The sequence below is a fragment of the Mesoplodon bidens genome (genome assembly GCF_964165515.1).
Source record: "Mesoplodon bidens genome assembly, chromosome: 2".
In the NCBI taxonomy this organism is placed as follows: Eukaryota; Metazoa; Chordata; class Mammalia; order Artiodactyla; family Ziphiidae; genus Mesoplodon; species Mesoplodon bidens.
The window spans coordinates 107,701,514-107,723,923 of NC_138177.1; the positions used below are offsets into that span (position 1 = coordinate 107,701,514).

The 22,410-nt window shown below is 42.2% G+C and overlaps 1 protein-coding gene across 2 annotated transcripts; it reads left to right on the forward strand.

The window, feature by feature from the left end:
* The first annotated feature begins 1,839 nt into the window (after positions 1–1,839).
* Positions 1,840–21,350, forward strand: LOC308612831 (guanylate-binding protein 7-like). Of its 2 annotated transcripts, XM_081225589.1 has the most exons (11): positions 1,840–1,902; positions 5,341–5,536; positions 8,931–9,058; positions 10,879–10,988; positions 11,193–11,389; positions 12,774–13,019; positions 13,894–14,174; positions 15,413–15,625; positions 17,499–17,601; positions 17,929–18,122; positions 18,996–21,350. In XM_081225589.1, exons 2-11 carry the CDS (start codon positions 5,347–5,349, stop codon positions 19,233–19,235), a joined length of 1,902 nt encoding a protein of 633 aa, XP_081081715.1. In that variant the 5' UTR covers positions 1,840–1,902; positions 5,341–5,346; the 3' UTR covers positions 19,236–21,350. The 2 variants fall into 2 exon arrangements, with proteins under 2 accessions (XP_081081715.1, XP_081081716.1); XM_081225590.1 differs by lacking the exon at positions 15,413–15,625.
* The last annotated feature ends 1,060 nt before the right edge of the window (positions 21,351–22,410 follow it).

Here is a 22,410-nt window from a genome sequence, read left to right on the forward strand (position 1 = left end):
TGCGTATCGGGACCCAGGGGAAGGAGCGGTAACCCCATAGGAGACTGAACCAGACCTACCCATTGGTGTTGGAGGGTCTCCTGCAGTGGCGGTGGGGGGTCACTGTGGCTCACGGTGAGGACAAGGACACTGGCAGCAGACGTTCTGGGAAGTACTCCTTGGCGTGAGCCCTCCCAGAGTCCGCCATTAGCCCCACCAAAGAGCCGGGTAGGCTCCAGTGTTGGGTCGCCTCAGGCCAAACAACCACCAGGGAGGGAAGCCAGCCCCACCCATCACCAGACAAGTGGATTAAAGTTTGAGTGAGCTCTGCCCACCAGAGCAACACCCAGCTCTAACCACTACCAGTCACTCCCATCAGGAGTGACTCCCATCAGGAAACTTTACAGAATAAGCTCAGGGCAATCTGGCTAAGGATTATTATACTTTTCTAGCTGCTTTTGAAGCTAGATAAGTCTGCATATAGAATATGTGTCAAAGCACTTGCTCTTCGGGAGTCTTGGCCATAGAACTTTGAGACTACACTCTCCCTGTCCTTCCTTCCCCTCACTACGGTCTGAAATACAGATGTGGTAGTGAAACCCTGCTCCATAGGGTTAAAAACCTGTAACAGAAACTGGTGACTAACAAATTCTTGAGCTCATCTTACAGAACAGCAAAGGGAACAGATCGAAAATCCCTCCTCTTGTAAGACAACAAAACTGGCTGAAACAAGGTGAAACCAATATGGCTGATCAGAGTCTGCACAGAATATACTTGCTTGTCCCATAGGTGAATTTTGTCATCACAGCCCCAAATTCTTCAACCTGTTTCAAACCAAATCTCCCTGAATTTGCACAGGCATCCCATGAAGAAGCATGCAACTCAGATAAGCCTGCACAGAACTCCAATTACCTCACCTTTTCCCTACCTCCGATCACCTTTCCCCACGGTCTAAGACCACCTTGCTTCTTTGTCCCCTAAGTATTCCAAACACCTCTCCTTCTGGGAGGCAGACCTGAGACTTGTTCTCCTGCTTCTTCACTAGGTTGCCTCACAAATAAAATGTTTCTCTGTTGCAAACCTCAGCGTCTCAGTGTTGTGGCTTGCAGCTCCTCGAGCAAAAGAACCTGGTTGCCTAACAGCAGCAGTCAAGTTTTTAAGTTGTAGGTAAGTACAATGCCTTAAAGGATACAGAATAGGATGGAAGGAATCTGAATCAACTCTCAACCCCCAAATTTGCATCCACCCTCAAATTATAAACAGTCCTCCCGCCAACCCCCAACCCCCAAATCTGGATGCACCCTAGTAAAAGAAAAGAAAAGAAAAACTGTAACAAAATGATAGTGAATATGTCTGGGCTATAAAATCATGGATTTTATACACACACGTATTTTTCTTGCTAAGGAAAAAAAAATCACCGCGGTTAAAAAACAAAACCACTTTTTTAAAAAGGAAAGAGAAAGGAAATGAACAAATGAAGTATTTTTCAAGTGAAGAAAAATTAATAAAGAAACCTCTTCTCTCACAAAGACGCCCCTGAGAGACAGGCTGTTGAACTCTCTCATCCTACCATTATTTGGGCCACGTTCACCATGGGGTCAAGGACACCTAAGCCACCTGTGGAGAAGGGACAAAGTTGGGTTTACCCAGACAGGTGTGGAGGAACCCGTCTCCCTGTCTTTCCCCGACTTCATTCGGCTTCCTGCTTCCATTAAAGGAAGAAAAAGAAAAACAGCCGTGTCCTTATGTCCTTTCGATTTCGATTTTGTTTCTTATAAACCCGACCCATAACGGGATGGCTTTTGATAATCGGCTGGCTTTTCAGCTTCTACAAAAGAGTCGGTTTCCGGAGGAGCCAGACGCAGGAGGAACCCTAGGGGCGAGCCGGAGCAGCTAACTTGACCCCAGCCGCAACAGCGCCACGTAAGTTTGCTGCTAAACTTTACCTTCCAAGCACGTTTCCATTAAAAAACAACAATCAATCCTCCAGCGCAGGTTCCACACTGCAGGAGGGGAGGCCGCGGACGCCAGCGCCGCGCGGAGGGTGTGCGCCCCGGCGGGCGCGTTGCTTGGGCAGCTCAGCGTCTCCTTTTGGATCCGGGGCGGCTGCCAGGCGTGTCGCCGCGATGCGCAGCTCCTCCTCTAGCATCTACGCAGGGCTGCAGCAAAAAGCCCTGCATGGGAGAGGGAGGAGTGCATGCTATATCTTCTCAGGAAAGGGGGCTGAAGTCCTTTACAGAATTGAAGACCCAAACCTCCGGCCCCTTGCAGGGGCGCTGGGTGCGGTCTCTTCCTCTAGCCCCTCCTCCCCTCCTCGGATACATCCTGACTGCGCCTCGCTGGGCACTGGAGAAACAGGGAAAAGATGGTCCTTGACGTAGAGACAATTTAAATCCTAAACTGACCCTGCATTATTTTTGTCTTAACATTTGATTTTCCAAATACTACAGAACTGTATTATACGGAATAATTCAATCTCACTCTCAGTAAAAAAAAAAAAAAAAAAACTATTGATAACTGTTAAGGTCTAATCATGTTTGTTTATCATACGTTGTTTTTCATGTGTGGCCCAAACATTAATTGCATCAGAATAATTTCTGGTACTTGCTGAAAATACAGGGATTGGGGTATGTTAACTATCACTTTAGATAATTCTCCTGAACAGTAACCTTTGGAAACTGTTGATTGCCTCTGCCATCTAGTAGCACTATTCTTTTCCACTTGTTTAGTTTTGAAGTTAAAAGCTTCTGGTTTTGGTACCTCAGTATACTTTGAATTTAAAAAGAATCTTTGTAGACTCATTGACTTACACAAAGCTTTATCAGTATTCAATCTCAGAAATAAGCTCTATAATTTCTCTTGCTTATAGCTATTCAGCTTAAAAATAAAACAGCTATTTTACCAGCAAAAGTGAGTTTATTCGGGAACAGCAGAGGAATTGCAACTTGGGACAAGCAAGCTATAGAAAAAGCCATAGTCAAGTCCAACAAAGAAGAACATTATTTTATATTTTATAGAGAAAAGGAAGGGGCTGGGAAGGTTGGTTTGTAAAGAAAAGTCAGAGTTCAGGGTGATGACAGATTCTCATTGACTGAGTTGCCAGGTAGTCAATTCTTGTAGGAGATGCAATGTACACCTTTTCCTAAAGGGGACTGTCACTGATGACTCCTTCCTGTGGAAGATTTTTCCCCTGGGGTCTGTAATTGACAATTCTTCCTGTAACTGACCTCCAGGCAGTAGTTCTGCATGAGAGCTCCCCCTTCTGGCCTGCTGACTCCATGTGAGTGAGGTTTCCCTGTGATGGGGATGGGTGGGGCACGGCACGAGCTTGTGGGATCTTAGTTCCCTGACCAGGGATGGAACCCGCGCCCTCCTCAGTGAGAGCTCAACCACTGGACCGCCAGGGAATTCCCCAGGTTTCCCTTTATTAATTTTCACATAACACAGCAGTAAAAGGTCATGTTTTACTCCCCCATCTCTGCTCCCAATCCACTATAGAAAAAGAAAAGAAATTGTACAGAGGAAGGCTGTTAAATAAATTCATGTTTTTTTCTAATAAAAAGATTTTAGATACAGTACCTTATATTTCTTGGCAATTTGCAGCTTACAGAATTCATTGACACATTATAACGCAATGTCTAATTGCTGATTATTGAAATAGTACATGACTCCAGGAAAATTCTTTTTTCATAATTGATAGCCTATCTGTCACCAGCTATACAGTAATGAATCAGGCAAGAATTGTTTCTTTACCTATAAACTGATAAGAAAATGCAGACTGTGGAGGTAACTTCCTTTTTCAAGGTCTCAACAGACCATAAGTGACTTAAACCCTCCGGTTTGAACCCTGGCAGTCGGACTCCAGAACCTGTACTTGGACATCCCAGGGCAGCTCTGAGTTCCTCCATCCTGTCTCTACCTCCATCAGTGTCCTCCTTCTCAGCTGTTATCACTGGTCCTCCCCTACCTGCTCATCTTCCTCATGGGCTGTGTCCTCCCACTTGCTTGCAACCAGGGAGGGAAGTGTCACTGTTTCAGGCCAAAGCTAATCCTCCACTTTCATTCAGAAATTACCCTCTCTTCAGAGACACTTAATTTTAAAACAATACTTATATAGAATTTACTATGTACCAGCATAATTTTAAGAGCATTGTAAGCATTATGAGATATTTAACCCTCCTAATGACCCTAATGACATACTGAGTTTTACTTTTAGGGTTACCATTTTACAGAAGAGAAATCTGAGGCACAGAGAAATTAATCTTTCCAGTCGTCACACAGCTAGTCAAGTATGGGAACATGTGGATGTTGCTTAGTATTGTCTGAGAAAATAAAGGGACAGTTAAAACTCTCTGACTGCTGTCTGTCTCTTGAGATCATGAAACACCCAATCATTGTGATGAAATCATTTAAAGTAGAGCCTGGCCCAGATGTGAGACTGTGACATATGTAGGCAGACCTTAAAGCACCCTGGTTGCTTGCCTCTCTTCCCTGTCAGCTTAAATAATAAGAAATGTCCTGTAATTTCAGTTAATAAATTCATTCTTGCATGCACAACTTTGTTAGGTACCTTTAAGGTCTGTCCTGTTGTGTTTGAGGGAGAGCTGCATTCTTTGTGTCTCCTTGCCCTCACAGTAACTCCTCTTCCAGCCTGTTCCCACCAATTCAGTGCATCTGTCCTCATCAAGGTCACCAGTCACATTCATTTTTCCTTTGTTGGCAAGTTTTTCCCTGATTCAACTCTATGTGAATTCAACCCCCAACACTCTAAACACCATTCCCTCTCATTTCCTTCTGATCATTTACCATCCTCTAATATACATACATGTATTTTGCTTTTCCACTTTCTGTATTATCTGTCTTCTCCACTAGATTAGATCTCCATGAAGCAGGGATTTGTACCCATTTTGTTCACTGTTTGATACTAAGCCCCTAGAACAACCTCCAGCACATGGTAGGTTCTCAATAAATATTTGTGCAATTAGTGAGTGACCAAATCATTCTGGAACTCCAGAAATCGTCTCTGGTCACTCCTCATCTCCTTCATGTCCCATTCTGCCTCCACATACCCCCAAAATGTTAGTGTTCTCATGGCTCCATCATCAATGCTTTGTTCTCTCATTCTATTCACTGTATGCATCACATGGATAAGGTTGCTTTAGGGTTCATGTAAGGGTCAATAAGATGATGCACATAAAGTATCTATACAGACCTTGGCACACTAGGCTAAATACTTACCTTTTAGAAGCATACAAAACATAGAAAATTGATATATAAGTTCCAAATGCAGAAGCCTGATGTGCATCGTGAGAGATAACTTGTGGATCTTGTGTTTTACTGAGTCGTTCCTCTGGGTTACAGCTTCCCATGGCGTCTGGATCCACCATAATGGACCCCATCTTTCTGGTGGAAAACCAGAACCATCAGCTGACAGTAAATCCAAAAGCACTGAAGATTCTTGACCAGATTTCTCAGCCTGTGGTGGTGGTAGCCATTGCAGGGCTGTATCGGACGGGAAAATCCTTCCTGATGAACCGCCTGGCAGGGCAGAACCACGGTGAGTGTCGTTTAGTGTTGTTCAGGACCATTTGCTCGGAAGCAGTGATAACAGGCTGTGTATCATCCTCCTCTAGTGTCATGTTAAGAAAGAGGCTAACCCCTCCCACTGAAGAAAACTTCTAATTCTCACCACCAAATTTATAACTTCAAACCCGTCTCCCCACAATGTTCACTCTTTTCTCCAGTAATCAAGTGTTCCCAACCCCATGGAAACATCCACCTCATTTGTCCTGATCCATTGCCATCTGCTCAGGGGCTCATCTTCAACAGTTATTCCCTTCCTTTCTCCTTCCTCACTTTGGCTTTAAACCAGAGTCATTCCAAGCAGCACACAAATATTGTTCAATGTGTCTTATTTTTAAAAAGGGATGGAAGGAAGAACAGACAGTAAAATCCCTATATCCCATATCTCAATGGGGCTACCATGCATTCTTTTTGGCTTAATTTCACAGCAAAACTTTGATAAACTATACCCCTTCTCTTTCTCTAACTAGTCTTTTGTAATACGTGAACTCTAAAACATATGGAAGAGTGCATAAAAATATAGATACATGTAATAAAGTTGATAAATATGAAGTGATCATCTGTTCAATCACCGCCCAGATCAAAAAATAAAACATCGCCAACACCCAAAAGCCCAAATCACACCCTCTCACACCCTCACTAGAGCTCACCAATGTTTTGATTTTCATGCTGCATTCTTTCACTCTTCCTATTTAAACATGGTTTTACAATCTATGTAAACATTTCTTAAAAATAGCTTAAACTTTATAGAGGGAATTTCTTTCTGATATTCATTGGGATCTTGCTTCATATTCTCAATAAGCAGTTTATGAGGTTCATCTAGCTTGTCACATGTGTCTGCAATTATTTTCACTCTTTTGTACTTTGCAACTGACAGAGGATACCACAATTTATTCATCCATTTGTTGCTGATGAACAACAAATGGTGTTCTCATGATTATTCTTCCATCTATATCCTGGTACACGTGTACACTAACTTCCTTATGTTATACCCAGAAGTGGAATTGCTGAATCAAGAAGTATTTATGTCTTCAGCCTTTCTAGATAATATCAAACCTTTTAAGCTTTTTAAACCTTTTAAGCTTTATCAAAACTTTTAAAGCCTTTTATGCTTTATGTCAGTTTGTATGCTTATTAGCAGTAATTTAGAATTATCCACATCCTTACAAAATTTTTGTAAAAACACTTTTTAACTTGTTGATGTGGTGTCTGTGTAGTTGCATGTTATTTGCCTCACTACAGATAAGCTTAAGCACCTTATCACATATTTACTATTTGCATTTCCTATTTCAAAAGGTTTTTTTTCCTACCAAGTTGCCTGACTTGTTTCTTGTTGATTTTTAGGACAATCCGCCTAGGTCCTGTTGGGCAGTTCTAAGAAGACCACACACCATTTCTTTCTTTCTTTTTTTTTTTCTTTTTAAGAAGATGTTGGGGGTAGGAGTTTATTAATTAATTTATTTATTTTTGCTGTGTTGGGTCTTCGTTTCTGTGCGAGGGCTTTCTCTAGTTGTGGCAAGCGGGGACCACTCTTCATCGCGGTGCGCGGGCCTCTCACTATCACGGCCTCTCGTTGCACCGTTTCTTTCTTAATGCCTTCCTCTGTGGCCCAGCGGCTCAGCACAATTAGGGGGTAGAACCTCAGTCCACCAAACTCTAAGGATCCTTGGGAATATCTCATTGTCTCTCTCCCTCAAACTATCTCTGTCTCTGTATATCTCTCTCCCCCATCTCTCTTTTTTCTTTCTTTCTCCCTCTCTCTTTTTTGCTTTGCAATATCTTATTGGCTTCAAACAAAACATTTTATGTTTGTCTTTCTTTGAGAGGAACTTGATCACCAATCAGGGAAGACTTTTCCTTGACAGCCTAAATTAATAAATAGGTCATTTTTGGAGGGATTAAAGATTGGAGAACTCTAAGAAAAAGATACATACAAGGAGTTTCAACAACATTCTTGTTTTTCTACTTGAGATTATATCAGGTAACAAGGAGGTGATTTCCCTTACTGAGGAAATACCTAACCTAGTTTTGTTTTAAAACACCTGAATTGTGACTCACCACCCCAGTCATATTACAGGCAGAACAAAAACAAACAAACAAAATTAGCACCCAAAGTCGGCTAGCAGAACCAAGTCACTACTCTTTCTCCTTGTGATGACTTCTTTGCCTGTTCTTTACCTCACATAACTTGCACCGATGAACTCCAGTTACACCTTGTCTTTTCTAGCTGAGGAAGTTCAGATTTTTCTGTATTAATCAGCAAGCAGTCAAATACCATCACAATGTAGAAGAGTGCAGATCATCTCAGGTCTTATACCCTCTCTGAGCAGAACGCACAGGATGTAGCAATTGAGGGGCCTGAGCCATGCTGAACTATGCTCCCCTAGGTATTTCATCATATCCATTTCCATTCTCAGTTGAAGGGAGCATTGGCATATGGCATATGGTCAAAATCTTGGACTGTTGGACGAGATACATTATCTGCAGCTTCCAAGGCATATACCTCATATCCTCTTCCCCTGTGGGCTTAAGCCTTTGGAAAGAAAAGCAAGCAATTCTCACAGGTCTTTTCTGCTTTCCCTTCTATTATATCAACACGTGAGTCAGTGAACAAAGAATTCATCATTTTTTGAACAGAAGAACAGAAATGAGGAAAATACAAGGAGGAAGTGGAGGAAAAGAAACTAAAAATGCTGATCTATCAGTCCACGTCCTGAAAGGACACAGATAATCCATTTAAAGGATAACTGAAGATGTTTAATGGAGGGACAATTACAAGGGCACCAGCAGGGCAAAGGGAACCAATGAAGGTACAGAGTAGCCAGAGAGTGGCAGGAACAATGGCCAGGTAGCCTTTATAACTCCTGTAGTGTGAAGAGGCAATGTGTAGATTCCAGAATGTGGCAGAGACCAGAGTTACTGGTTGGAGTTAAATGAAAGGAGATGTGACCAAAGTACAGGAACAGAGACACTGGGACACTGTGGCTCACCAAGGTGGAAGCCAGGGGAACAGGAGGCTGACTTCTGATCTCCTGCTGGTACCTCTCACTGACAAAAGTCCATCAGAAAGTGGGGGAGAAGGGAGCTCTTCAGTGGCAGATAAATATAGAAAGGTTAATAGAGCTAACATTATTTCTGGAATGTGACACAGTTTGAGCCATTAATATTAGGAGGTGAATAGGGGACACAAAGTGCTTCTTGAGAAGGTTCTGAATGTGTACAGAGGTTGGATTTTCTGTCCTTGTTGAAATGGAAGCACCTTCCTCTGAGACAGGCACTCACCTTCCGACAAGTTTACCCAAAGTAACCGCTGGGCAGCCTGGACTATCTGCTCTTACTGTGTGGTGCTTTCTCCTCTTTCTTTGCAGGTTTCCATCTGGGCTCCACAGTGAGGTCTGAAACTAAGGGCATCTGGATGTGGTGTGTGCCCCACCCCTCCAAGGAGAGCCACACCCTGGTCCTTCTGGACACCGAGGGCCTGGGTGATGTGGAAAAGGTAAGGCGGGGAATCCTCTATGCTCTGGTACTCCACTTTCGCCTCAATTTCCCACCTCAATTCAACTTTTATAACATGTTCGTATAAACTGCAAATCCAATTAAGAATAATGAGGCTAAAATCTCTTACCTTGAATTTATTCTTTAATAAGATCAATACTTTCATTATTGGGGATAGATTGCCCTATTTTTAACACTGGGGTGAAAGATACAAGTTAACAAATATTTATTGGACATCTGAATTCCAGGGCTTTTCTATCACAGTGAGTGAGGTATGGGCCCAGAGCTGAGTTGGGAAGATAAGAAATATGCAGTCTTATCAGTACAGGGAGCCATGGACAAAAAAGTGAGACCTTACCCCAGTTGTTCAGGTTCAGGAAGACATCCTGGTGGAAGCTATAATCCATGGAATCCACTGGCTCTACAGGTTAAGGTATATGGGGTTAGAGGTAGGAATCATGAAAATACGTTTTCAGTGAATAAACTATTTTTAAAATCTCCAGAAAAGCTTCCATTATACCAGGAACATTTTATTCTGAGTTTCAGGGCTCTGAAGATGAATCCTTCAATGAATTCTATAAAAACATGAGCTAGACCCACCATAAAAATGTAAATGGGATAATATTAGGTATTTTGTCTTCACAGTGTTACTTGCAATCAGTCTTTTCTCCTTATTTATATTAATCTGCATCTAAGTTAAAGTAGTAGCAGTGAATCTTTGGCTTTCATCACTGCAGGCAAGGGTTGGGGCATGAATTAAGAAATTGTGAATTTAAAAATCCAGATTTAAAGTATTCAATAATCACCTCCATGTCAGCCCAAGATGGTCTACTGATTCCTACTAGATTTTAGTTTGTATAATCTTCTTCTTTTTATCTAACTGCATTTGTCAAGGAACTAAAGCACACCAAATTGCAAACTGATAGAGCAGAACTACTTGCTGTCCTTACTACAAGTAGTGTATTTTGGTAGTATATATAATCTATTCCAAAGTCACTCATGACTTGTCCTGAATCTCATTTTCATCCTCATCATCTATTACCACATGGGTAACCACTACTTCAGTCAAACAAAGTAACCTTGTAATACCTCTATATGACCACACTTTCTGGCAATTGTGATCGGCTTCTGTGGGTCCTTCTACCTGCATGATCCCTATAGCTCCACAAATCCACATTCTGTCAATTCTTTAAAGCCCAACTATTTTCGTCTTAATACCATCGTATCACTGTCAGACATATTCACTTCTTGCTCTGAATGCACAGAGTACTTTTTCTGTTTTTTTGGAATTGCCCCTTTGTCTTTTACATTATAATATTTGGTTCCATGCCTGGCGGTTTATCATCTTGAATGTATTTATATGTTCCCAGGTATATCTGCCCCTCCATCTCTCTAGGGCAGGGACTGTCATATGAAACTCTATATCCACACAAGCAGATGCAGTATCTGCTGTTTTCTAAATGCACAATGAATAGATGATGAATTTAATTGAATAGCACTAGTCCCTAATATAGCCCATGATCAAGAAAAAAAGTGCAAAGGAATCATGGCCCACTTATTACTGCATAACTTCTGTGTTCCAGGCACTGTATTAAACAGTTGACACATTTCACGTCGCTCACTTCTGTTAACAGCTAATGAAACTGAGGCCCTGAGAGGTGTCAGTGTCAACACCAGAAAGATTTGCATTTAACACTGTCTTGAAAATTTATGTTATTTGCCTTACTATTGAGTTACAGGACAGCTATTTTAGTAAATGAACAACTGAATGAGAAAATGAGGAGGAGTGTCCTCAGTCCCCTGCTGCAATGTACTTTCTAGGGTGACTCCAAGAATGACTCGTGGATCTTTGCCCTGGCCGTGCTTCTGAGCAGCATCTTTGTCTACAACAGCATGAACACCATCAACCACCAGGCCCTGGAGCAGCTGCAGTATCCTTCCAGGAACTGAACCACCATGTTTCATTGAGTTTATGGGAATAGCAACTGACACTGTTTCTTCTTTCCCATGACTCCTTTCTCATGGCTGATGAGAAGGGAAATTGGAGCAAAAAGGAATGTTGATAAAACTTGTTTGGGGTTGAGATCTGGAAATTGTGTTGGAGGGCACTTCTCATTCCTTAGCTAAGATCCCAGCTATGTGACTGAACTAACGGAGCTAATCAGGACAACATCCTCTGCCAGCTCTGATGAAGTACAGGACTCAGCCGAGTTTGTGAGTTTCTTTCCAGACTTTGTTTGGGCTGTACGGGATTTCATGCTGGAACTGGAGTTAGATGGATACCCCATCACTGAAGATGAGTACCTGGAGAATGCCTTGAAGTTGATTCCAGGTACCAGAGCAGGGCCAGGGTGGTGGAAGGTTCAGTAGGAGATGGGATCAACAGAGCTCTGACATTCAGCACTTGATGTCAATCTTGATTTGGGGTTGGATTGAGGCCATGCTAATGGTGCTTGGTGAGTGACTGGTGGGTGTGGCTTCAGTCATTATTGTTACTGGGAAAACCCCAGTGACCAGAGCTTAAGCTCACAGAGGAAATTTATACTCCAATATTACACCAAATGATTTTAGAAAAATGGACACCATGGGAAAAAAAGGCTCACATACTTATATTACATATTAAGTCTAAGTGCTTCTCCTTTCCTATTTGAGAAATATAATCCGTCAAATTGGAATTACAGAATCACAAGATAAACAAAAGCACTAACTTTTGAAATACCTTTAACACAGTGTATCTTACCAGCATACGTAGCTACATCCTTCATATTGATAGATAGGCTATTTATACACTAAAGAGTTCAGAAAAAAAGCACTGCCATGTCCTTCCAGTAAGACTGTCAGATCCTTAATATGTTCTTCCTCACAGTATCACAGTCTTCATTCTAGAACCTAACACCATATATGTCATGTTAATATAATAAATTAGTTACTCAGATTATTTTAGCAGAGAGGATAATGGGTGGTACCTAGGAGCAATATTCATTTTTTAATTTAATCATTTATTCATTGTTTCAATAAATATTTGTTGAACTACTGATATATGGCCAGAATCCCTTTGTATGATAGTCACATCCAATGTAAAATGACGCAGAGGATGGATGAGGTCTCCTAGTTTCATTTAGGCTAACCTTACCATGAGATGGTGTATGCTAAAGTAATCTCCAAACACATTCATAGTATGTGTACATTTTTACTCTGATACATAAATCTCCTCTTTACTGTCCTGAGTATCATTTGTCTTCCACGGGTTATTTTCTCAGCAATATCATAAATATTTTTATGTCTACCATTACATTACTGACATTACATTACATTACATGCCATTTCTGACATGGGGACTATAACGTCAGAAAAATATTTCTGACAATTTCTTGGATTAATCTATCATTCAAGAAACATCTAATAAATAGTTGATCCACTGCATGCCATGGAAGGGTAAGGAAAATAATCAGTAGTTTCTTCACTTGGAATGGATTCCTCCCCTGCCTCCTCAGAAGTACTTCCTTCACTCTTAGCTCTGTACAAAAATAAAGCGGGAGGCGGGGGATTTTCCATGTCCTGAAGAGATTAGCATAAGGTTGATTTGCATGATTCAGTAATAGGAGATACACAGGCACAGTAGTTACAGTGATGCAAAGATCCACAGAAATGAAAGTCCTCAGCCCTCTCACCTGAAGGCTGTTCCTTCAGTGATTGCTTTCTTTCCACTCCTGCAGGCAAGAATCCCCAAATCCAAAATTCCAACATGCCCAGAGAATGTATCAGGAAGTTTTTTCCAAAAAGAAAGTGCTTTGTCTTTGACCGGCCTACAAGTGACAAAGAATTATTACTCCATGTTGAGAAAGTGTCAGATAACCAACTGGATAAGAATTTCCTGAAGCAATCAAAAAATTTCTGCTCATATATCTTTACCCATGCAAAGCCCAAGACCCTAAGAGAAAGAATCACTATCACAGGGGGAGGTGAGTCTCCTTTGCTACAGCATGTCTCTCTGTGGTTCAGTGTGTGTGATGAAGTTGTGATTGCACTCTGGGTTTGTCAGCAATTGTGATTTCTTCTCTGTGTAACTTGGAAAGATGTATGTTCATGCAACACATGTAAATGCATGTTTCTTCATTAAAAGAAACTTATGTAAGGCTACCAAATCTCATGAAATTATTACACTAATGATGTAAGTTAAAGATTGAAATCTTCATGGTGATGAGGTGTCTGACGGGATAAGTGTTTCGAATGAGGATATGTAAGATATTTTGTGAATTTACATGAATCGGAAAATAAATAGTAGTCCACGAATCCATGTAAGCTCATTGGGAGTCTAAGAAACAAATGTAAATACAATCTTATGTACAGGGCTAGCTTCACGGACATGAAACCTGGACAGTCACAGTGTAATGTGCTGAGATGGGCCCTGTTTGGTTTAATGTTTGTGTCACTGTCCTGAAATTCTTGATGACATTTTCATCAAGACATTTTCATTTACAAATAGTGCCCACAAGTAATGTAATTTACTTACAGGTTTATTTTATAAAAATGGGAAGTGTTCTGGGAGACCCTTGAGCATATCGTTTGAAATCATTCGGCTAATATTGTAATGGGATGAATTTGAGAACCATAAAAGGTAGAGTGAATAGGAGACACAGTGATGTTATTATAAAGAAGTGGATTCATAGAACAAAAAGGAGGAGGCTACAAGAATGAAGAAAATGAGGAGAAGAATAGATAGAAGAAAACTTCAAATTCAGTAAAATTTTAGTGATTTTTAGAATGCTAATCTCTAAAGCTATTAAAACAGGTGAGAATTCTCTCTCCATTTCATAAATATCATGTCTCATTCAGGGTTGGGGACACTGGTGGTGACCTACATAGATGCCATCAACAGTGGAGGAGTTCCTTGTTTGGAGAACGCAGTGATAACTCTGGCCGAGCGTGAGAACTCAGCGGCTGTGCAGAAGGCAGCCCACCACTACAGTGAGAAGATGGCCCAGCGACTGAGGCTCCCCACGGACACGCTCCAGGAGCTTCTGGAGGTGCACGCAGCCTGTGAGATGGAAGCCATTGCAGTCTTCATGGGGCGCTCCTTCAAGGATGACAAGCAGATGTTCCAGAAGGAGCTGGTGGTAATGTGCCCTGGAATATATCCTTCCTGATTCCTTTCTTCTGGAATGATACCTAGACTCCCCCTTTTGACACCATGGTTCATGTGCTTCTCATCATATAAGGAGTTTAGATTCTAGTGAATGATAGGGCTCTACAGGCTACAGTCCATCTCTTTTCTAAAAGTTGGGCTTTTAGTTTCTGTTGTGGCAATACAAATTACACTGTGCTTAGCAGCTTGAAACAACACACATCTATTAGCTTATAGTTCTTCAGGTCAGATACCAGCCCAGGGTCTATGGGTATTCTGCTCTGTGTACCATAGCTGAAAACAAGGTTCAAGTGGGCTTAGTATGCACATGGTGGCTCTGGGGAACCCCCCTCCATCTTCAACCCAGCAGTGGTGCACTGTTTCCTTCTTTTGTTTCTAATCTCTCCGACTACCTCTTCTGCCACCAACTGGAGAAAACATCTTTTAAGGGGCTTGTGATTAGGTAAGGCCCACCTAGATAATCTCCATTTCTTAAAGTCAACCTGTTCCATGTAATATAGTCTAAACACAGAATAATTGTTCAGCATCTTCGCAAGTCTAGGAACTATGCGGAGTGTGGACACCAGCACAGAGAACTCTTGGAGATCATAATTCTGCTTACCATTGGCACCTTCACTGAAAGTTTGACTTTCAGTCTCCCTTGACCATCCTATAATTTACAAAGATCTCTTAGTACATACAGAGTAAAACCAGCTCAATTGTAATTTATAAGTACAAGCAAAAAATTTCTATTCCTATAATTTCACACACTGAAATCCTCAATGAAACAAGAATTCAAAAAGAGTTCAAAACTCTGTTCAGTGTATACTTAATTCAGTAGTAGGAAGTTGATTTGCTATGTACGTATTTTTATCCATAGCACCCAAGTTTGAACAGGAAACCCTACTTCCATTCATAATTGTACTTTCATTGCTCATTGTTGATGGATGGATCACTATTAGTGCTACTACTGTTAAAGTAGTAGTTTGCCTCTGCCCACCCCATCATTGCACAGATGTTGAGACTGAGCCCAGGGGATTTAAGGGACTTCATACAAGTTACACAAAGAGTTTGTCAGAACTGGAACTAAAACTAGACTCCTGACTACACATCTATTATTCTGTGTCTCATGTACCTGATGCTGTCAGACTACTTCTTCCAGGAGGATCACAGTTGGACTTTCCCTCTAACAGCTTCTTTCTGTTGGATTTCCCCATATTTCCCTGGCAGGACATCATGGAGAAAAAGAAGGATGTTTTCATGATCCAAAATAAAGAGGCCTCTGTCAAATATTGTCAGGCTGAGCTTAAGAAGCTTTCAGAATCCTTGATGACAAGTATTTCAGAAGGAACTTTCTTTGTCCCTGGAGGACACAGTCTCTACTTAGAAGCAAGGAGCAAGTTTGAACAGGACTATAAACTGGTTCACAGGAAAGGAGTTAAGGTGAGGATTAATGGGAGTGGGGAAGAACAGAAGATCGGAGTCAGAGGGTCTTTGTTGGTTCATTTGGTTGCCAGGTCCTGCTTTGTGCAGAGGCTGCTGGTCACAAGGAGGCTGACTGTTGAACCCCGGGGGGCTCTGGGTCTAGTGCTGCATTTCTGGTGAGCGAAGTAAGTGTCCAGGAGACCCCAGGACTGTTGCCTGCCCACTGGTGAGTGAGGCCAGGTCCTAGGGCTAGTGCGAGCTTTCTGGAGGACAGAGCCAGATCCTGGAGTCCGGTTGCAGGGCCCAGGAGTCCCAGAGCATGTGTTGGATCACAGTTGGGTACAGCCAGTTGGGCTGCTGGATCTGGGGTGTCTTGAAACTTCTGTTGGCCTCATGTTTGTCCAGGCCTGAGCCCAGCTGGTCCCAAGGCAGGATATAGCCTGCTAGTGGGTGGGCTGGCGCTGCAGATTGTGAAACTGAGGTTTTATTGTGACTGGTATCTTCCCCCTGGTGTGTAGAGCTGGGTCCCAGTATCTCTGGCTAAAGGGCCCTGGGAGTTTCAGGTCTAATGCCTGTGCCCTGGTGAGTGGTACCAGGTCCCTGGCCCTCTGGTGGGCAAGGCCATGTCCAGAGGTGACGGTGGGCTCAGGTGGTCTGCTGGTGGATGTGGCTCTGTCCATGCCCAGTTAGTTGCTTAGCCTGAAGCATCCCAGCACTGGCGCCTGCAGACCACTGGACCAGGGCAGGGCTGGGCCTTGGGGCTCGTAAGCTAGGGGGAATATTCCAAAATGGCGAATGCCAGCACCAATGTCCATGTGGTAGAAGGAGCTCCCAAAAGTGGCTGCTGCCAGTGTCTGTGTCTCTGGGGTGAGCTGCAGTTGCCTTCTGCCTCTCTAGGAGACTCTCCAGGGTCAGCAGGTAGGTCTGACGCAGGCTCCTATCAAATTACTGCTTCTTCTCTGGGTCTCAGAGCATGTGAGATTTAGAGTGCACCCTCTGAGGGTTAAGACTTTATTTCCCCAAGCCCTCTGGGACACCTGAAAGTTAGCCCCACTGGCTTTCAGAGCCAAAGGCTCTGGAGGATTGTCTTCCTGGTGCTGGATCCCTGGCTTCGGCGCCCAGCATGGAGCTCGGACCTCTCATTTCTCTGGGAGAACCTCTGAGGTTGTAATCATTCTCTTGGTTGTGAATAACCCACCCGGAGGTATGGAATTTGACTATATTGAGACTCCACCCCTCCTACCCATCTCACTGTGGTTCCTTCTTTATATCTTCAGTTGTAGGAGATCTTTTCTGATAGGTTCCGTCTTTTCCACCAATGGTTGTTCTGCAAATAGTTGTGACTTCAGTGTGCCTGTGAGAGGAGGAGAGCTCAGGATCTTTCTGCTCTACCATATTGCCCAGATAATCAATTTAGTCCTCAAAAAATGAATTAGGTACTGTTGTCATCCCCACCTTAAAACTGAGAAATATGAGGTGTGGAAAATTTACTAAGTTGCCTAAGATCACACAGTCATCAAGTGGTAGTGCTGATAGGGCAAATGTAAGGTCTTGGCAGTCATTCAAAACTCAGAATAAAGCTTAGGAAAGCTTCCTGGAAGAGGAGATAAAAGCTACAAGTTGAAGTATCCATACATGAAATCGTAATAAAGAAAGAGTAGATGAGCATTAGTCGGAAGAAAAACAACGTGCAGATGTAGGAGTTGCACAAAATGGAGGGTGGGTGTTTGTAGAATTGCACATAATTCTGGCGTCTGTAACCATTTTGGGATCCTACAAAGGATGGAGAACTTCAAGGGTCCAATCTGTAGGTTTATTGAACAATAATTTCCTCAGCAAGACACTACATCTTTGCTGCCTGACAAGTCTTTGCTTCTTGTTGTGTCCTCAGGCAAATGAGGTCTTCCAGAGCTTCCTGCAGTCCCAGGCAGGAGTAGAGGAAGCCATCCTGCACGCAGACAAAGCCCTCACTAATGGGGACAAGGCCATGGCAGGTACAGGGGAAGGCTGAGCCCACAAAGGGAAAGATGGCTCTTGTGCTTCCCTTTGTCAGGTGTGAAAACAAACACTTACTCACACGGGAGCTTCCTCTCCTTCTGTGGAGCCTCTCTGCTACATCTGGAAATAACCAGGGGAGTTTGGGTTGCATGTACATCCAATCAGTGCCTTTGCATCACATGTTGAAGCATGTTTTCTGATGTGGTAGTAGGAATATTCAGATTCCTTCCCACCATTTTAAAGTCATTTTATCTCTGAGCTAAGGAAGTGACAGCTTGGCATAACTGTTATATTCTTCCCTCTTTAAAACTCTTGTGAAACAGTTGAGTGTGCCAAGAAGCATGCAGCTGAGAGGGAACAGCAGCTGCTAAGAGAGAAACAGAATGAAGAGGAGCAAAAAATGGCAGCACAAGAGAGAAGCTTCAAGGAAAACATGACCCAACTGGAAGAGAAGTTGGATAGGGAAAGAGAAAACCTTCTAAGAGAGCAGGAAACAATGCTGAACCACAAGCTGAAGGTAAGTCTGGATGGGCCTGGGCAGGGCCTGATGGACAAAATGCTAGCCTCTCAGGAATAAAGGAACAGAAATTTGACCTTAAGTCAGATCCCAGAGGGAAATCCAAAGACATGATTCTCTGTAACGTCAAAGAGATGTGGATCGTGCTGAAGACTTACCTCTGTAAGACTCAGCACCTTCTGTAGTGTTAGGGTTTGGAGCATACAAATAACATGGCCCAGGCTCCTGGACTGCTGTTTGTGGTGATTATAGGCTCGCATTTGCCCCCAAGTGAATAGCACCTCAGTCCTAGAGTCCTTAGAAATTTTGGTACAACCATCAGAGACCTGGAATAGTTCCATCTGCGCTTGAAAGTATCAGATTGTGCCCGGTATGAAATACTGGATTCTGAAAGCTCTAAAATTTGCTGCATTCATTTCCAGGTCTGCCTGATTCATTTTAAATACCTAGAGTAAATGCATTCTTTGTCTCAACCTGGAGTTTGATAGACAGTGTCCTAAAGAGAGTCAGCGGTGCCATTTTTGTGACATATGTGTGGTCATCCTACCTCAATGAAACTGACAAATATTTAGAATTCACCTACATTCCCTCCCAAAGTGCATTATTAGGACTGGAACACAGTCCTGGGGTAGTTTTCAGGTCTGACCTAGGCCCATCTTTTCTGTGCCCAGGGAGATGGTGTTGAGGGAACATGGGAAGCTCTAAACCCTGGATGCTCTCACTACCCAGGTCCAAACATTTGCAAATATTAGACAAATGTCAAAAAGCATCTAAGGTATTATAGAAACAGGCACACATACTTATCTGCGGTAGGTATTTGATACAAAATCTTCATTTGGGCTATTTTCAAAAGGAACTCTCTCCTTTTTACAGATGCAAGAAGAACTACTTACAGAAGGATTTAAAAAGGAAGCTGAAGACTTAAATAAAGAGATAGATCAACTAAAAGAACACATTGAGAAAACTAAAAATAATAAGTTCATAAAGGTTTCAGAGGTCCTTGATATGGCTAGCATGGCATTAGTTGCAGTACTACCTGGGGGTTATAAAGCACTTGGTATGGGAGTGAAACTTCTCAGTGATGCTATGAAAAGGGTTGAGAATCCCTATTAAGTATATCTTGGAAGGCTTCTTATGTTTTAATAGTGTAACACTGTAGTTCATTTTTTAAATATGTTGTCATGACAGTTTTGTTGAAGAGGAGTTTAAAAATAAAAACTGATTACCAAAGAATTACCAAAGTGATTACCAGGGCCTGAAGTGCAAAAAAACAAACAATTTTGAGAATTAGTTAAGTTAAAGAAATGGAAAACAAGTTGGAGGATAATGATTAATTATAGAAAAGTGTTAAGAAGAGCAAAAAAACAAATGGTAAGAGGAAGAACACTCGCAATGTATGATACAGTCATGGAGATCAATTCATTAAATTATAAGGAGCCCATATAAATCAGTGAGGAAAGAGCAACAAACACAATTTTTTAAATGTGCGAAAATATACCAAGAGAATAAATGTGTTTAACTTTACTGATTATAAGTGATGTACAACGTAAAATTAGGAGGTACCTGTGTCACCTTTCAGATGGGCCAGGAAGTACAGTTTGGACAGGGCACTAGCTAGCAAGAGGTCCGGGAAGTTGGCAGTCTCTGATATTTGCTAGGGAGAGTGCAAACTGATGCAAATACATACCAAAAATTTAAATGCAAATACTGCTGATACAAAAGTCCACATTTAGGAATTTATCTTACAGATTTATTTACCCAAGTTGAAAATGGCTTATGTAGTAGTATATTTGTTGAAGGATTGTTGTAATTCCAGAAGATTGGAAACAACTTTCAAGTCTCTCTGTCACATACTTGTGAAGTAAATCCTGAGACACACTTACAAAGAAATACTCTACAGTCACTGAAATGGAAAGGGCAACTCTTATTTGTGCTAACATGAGAAAATCTCAAGATGCAGAAAGTGTGTATAGTTGTATTGCCAATTTAAAAAAATAATGAGGGGGCTTCCCTGGGGGTGCAGTGGTTGAGAGTCCGCCTGCCGATGCAGGGTACATGGGTTCGTGCCCCGGTCCGGGAAGATCCCACATGCCGCGGAGCGGCTAGGCCCGTGAGCCATGGCCGCTGAGCCTGCACGTCTGGAGCCTGTGCTCCGCAATGGGAGAGGCCACAACAGTGAGAGGCCCGTGTATCAAAAATAAATAAATAAATAAATAAATAAATAAATAAATAAATAAATGCATATATTATCATCTATCTTTGGAAAATACAAAAGAAATTGGTATCCATGAACACAACAGGAATGGACCTGCATATTTGAGGTAAGACATGAGAGGATAACTAACTTTGCATGACACATTCTTCTGTGCCTTTTATATTTTGTATGAATTCTTGCTTATTGAAACATAAATAAATAGTTATTAAAATTAAAATCAGAAATAATAATACATGGAATGCAAAAGTGCTCATGACAGGATGAAAGTTTTTTATTTACATTTATTTTATTATTTATTTATTTTGCCTGCACCAGGTCTTAGTTGCAGCATGCAGGATATTTATTTATTATTTATTTATTTATTTATTTATTTATGGCTGCGTTGGGTCTTCATTGCCGTGCGCGAGCTTTCTCTAGTTGTGGTGAGTGGGGACTACTCTTAGTTGCAGTGTGTGTGCTTCTCATTGTGGTGGCTTCTCTTGTTGCGGAGCACGGGCTCTAGGCACGCGGGCTTCAGTAGTTGAGGCACATGGGCTCAGTAGTTGTGGCTCCAAGGCTCTAGAGTGCAGGCTCAGTAGTTGTGGCACACGGGCTTGGTTGCTCCTCGGCATGTGGGATCTTCCCAGACCAGGGCTCGAACCAGTGTCCCCTGCATTGGCAGGTGGATTCTTAAGCACTGTGCCACCAGGGAAGTCCCAGGATGAAAGTATTAAACACTACTAGAAATAACATGCCAGCTCAACAGGAAAAATCTACTTATTACAGCCAGAAACAAAAAGTATAAGATGTGCATCCTAATTTTCTTGTCATTTGGGGCTTTTGGTAAGGCCTGGAAATTCTAGTCCCTAATTTATTTACAGATAAAACATCCCCTGGGATGTTGGCTAAAATGTTCTCTAAATACTCAAGTTTATAAAGATGGTGATTTCAAAGGAAAATTTCTCTTCAAGTTCAACTCAGCATTTTAGGAATTCTTCTCAGCTGTCTAATGCTTGATGCTTGTACTTAGAATAAACTGCTTATAATTCCACAATTGGACAAATTCTCTTGATTCAGGGATATTGCACACAGGACACAGACTTCACTAGACACCCTGGCTTCCTCCCCCGTGCCCCTTATTTGCTAACACCTGTTATTCCTTACGGTCTCTGATTTCCTGATTTCCTGAGACTGGTTGTGGTGTCCCTCATCTGTGCTGCCATTGTACCATGTTTCCCTCCGACCACAGGACTTTTTATATAGTTGTGAAACTGAAGTGAGCTATTTACATTTTGTCTCCCCTACCACATCATGATCTCATCTACTTGATGATTCTCACTGTATATTTAGCTCCCACCACAAAGCCCACCACATAAGCCCCAGGTGTTCAAACAATGCACGTGAATATATACATGAGCTTCCACCCATCAGGGCCCCAAATTGCCATTTCCTTGCTCTATTAACTGCTGCCTAGGGTTCTCAAGATGAAGTACACAGCTTTAGGAACTAGTACTGAAAGGAGTCGGGAAGAAAGCATATGCACGCCTGTCTGAACCTGCTGCTCTTCTCTGTGAGAGAGGGACACTCCATGTGCTCTGAGTTCCTTGAGCTTTTCTCCCAGGAAACTTAGCCAGCAATGAAGCCACCACCTTTGGCTCACAGAACAATGATATTGTTTAAAATAGTAAAGAAAGAGCCAGTAATTGGCAAAGCTCTCATTGTCACCATAACTGTCACCTGTTCAAGGAGCTTCCGTTGAAATAAAACTAAGCTTTTGGTAGGAGGATCAATTTCTTACTGAACATGACACCCACAGTCTGACAGACTGTGGAATCTACAGGATGGCTCTGCTTTCTTAAGGGTTGTGAGTTTACTCTCAGTTGCCATTTCTCTGATCAAAGCCACTGGAATAAGTCCTGCAGCTGGTCCAGTTCCCAAAGGCCCTCTGGTGTCACCGGAAGAATGCCCTGAATACCAAATGTCTGGATGGTCTGGAAAAGGGGATGAGGGGGCAGTGATGAGTTCTGCTTCCCCATCAAATCTCCCCAACACATGTGACAAGCAATGTAAATAAGAAACATGCACACAAGTTGG

Coding starts and splice junctions, on each gene's coding strand:
- LOC308612831 (XM_081225589.1), top strand. CDS start 5,347: ATGGCGTCTGGATCCACCATAATGGACCCCATCTTTCTGGTGGAAAAC. Junction 10,989..11,192: donor CAGGCCCTGGAGCAGCTGCA/GTATCCTTCCAG, acceptor CTAAGATCCCAG/CTATGTGACTGAACTAACGG. Junction 18,123..18,995: donor TGCTGAACCACAAGCTGAAG/GTAAGTCTGGAT, acceptor TCCTTTTTACAG/ATGCAAGAAGAACTACTTAC.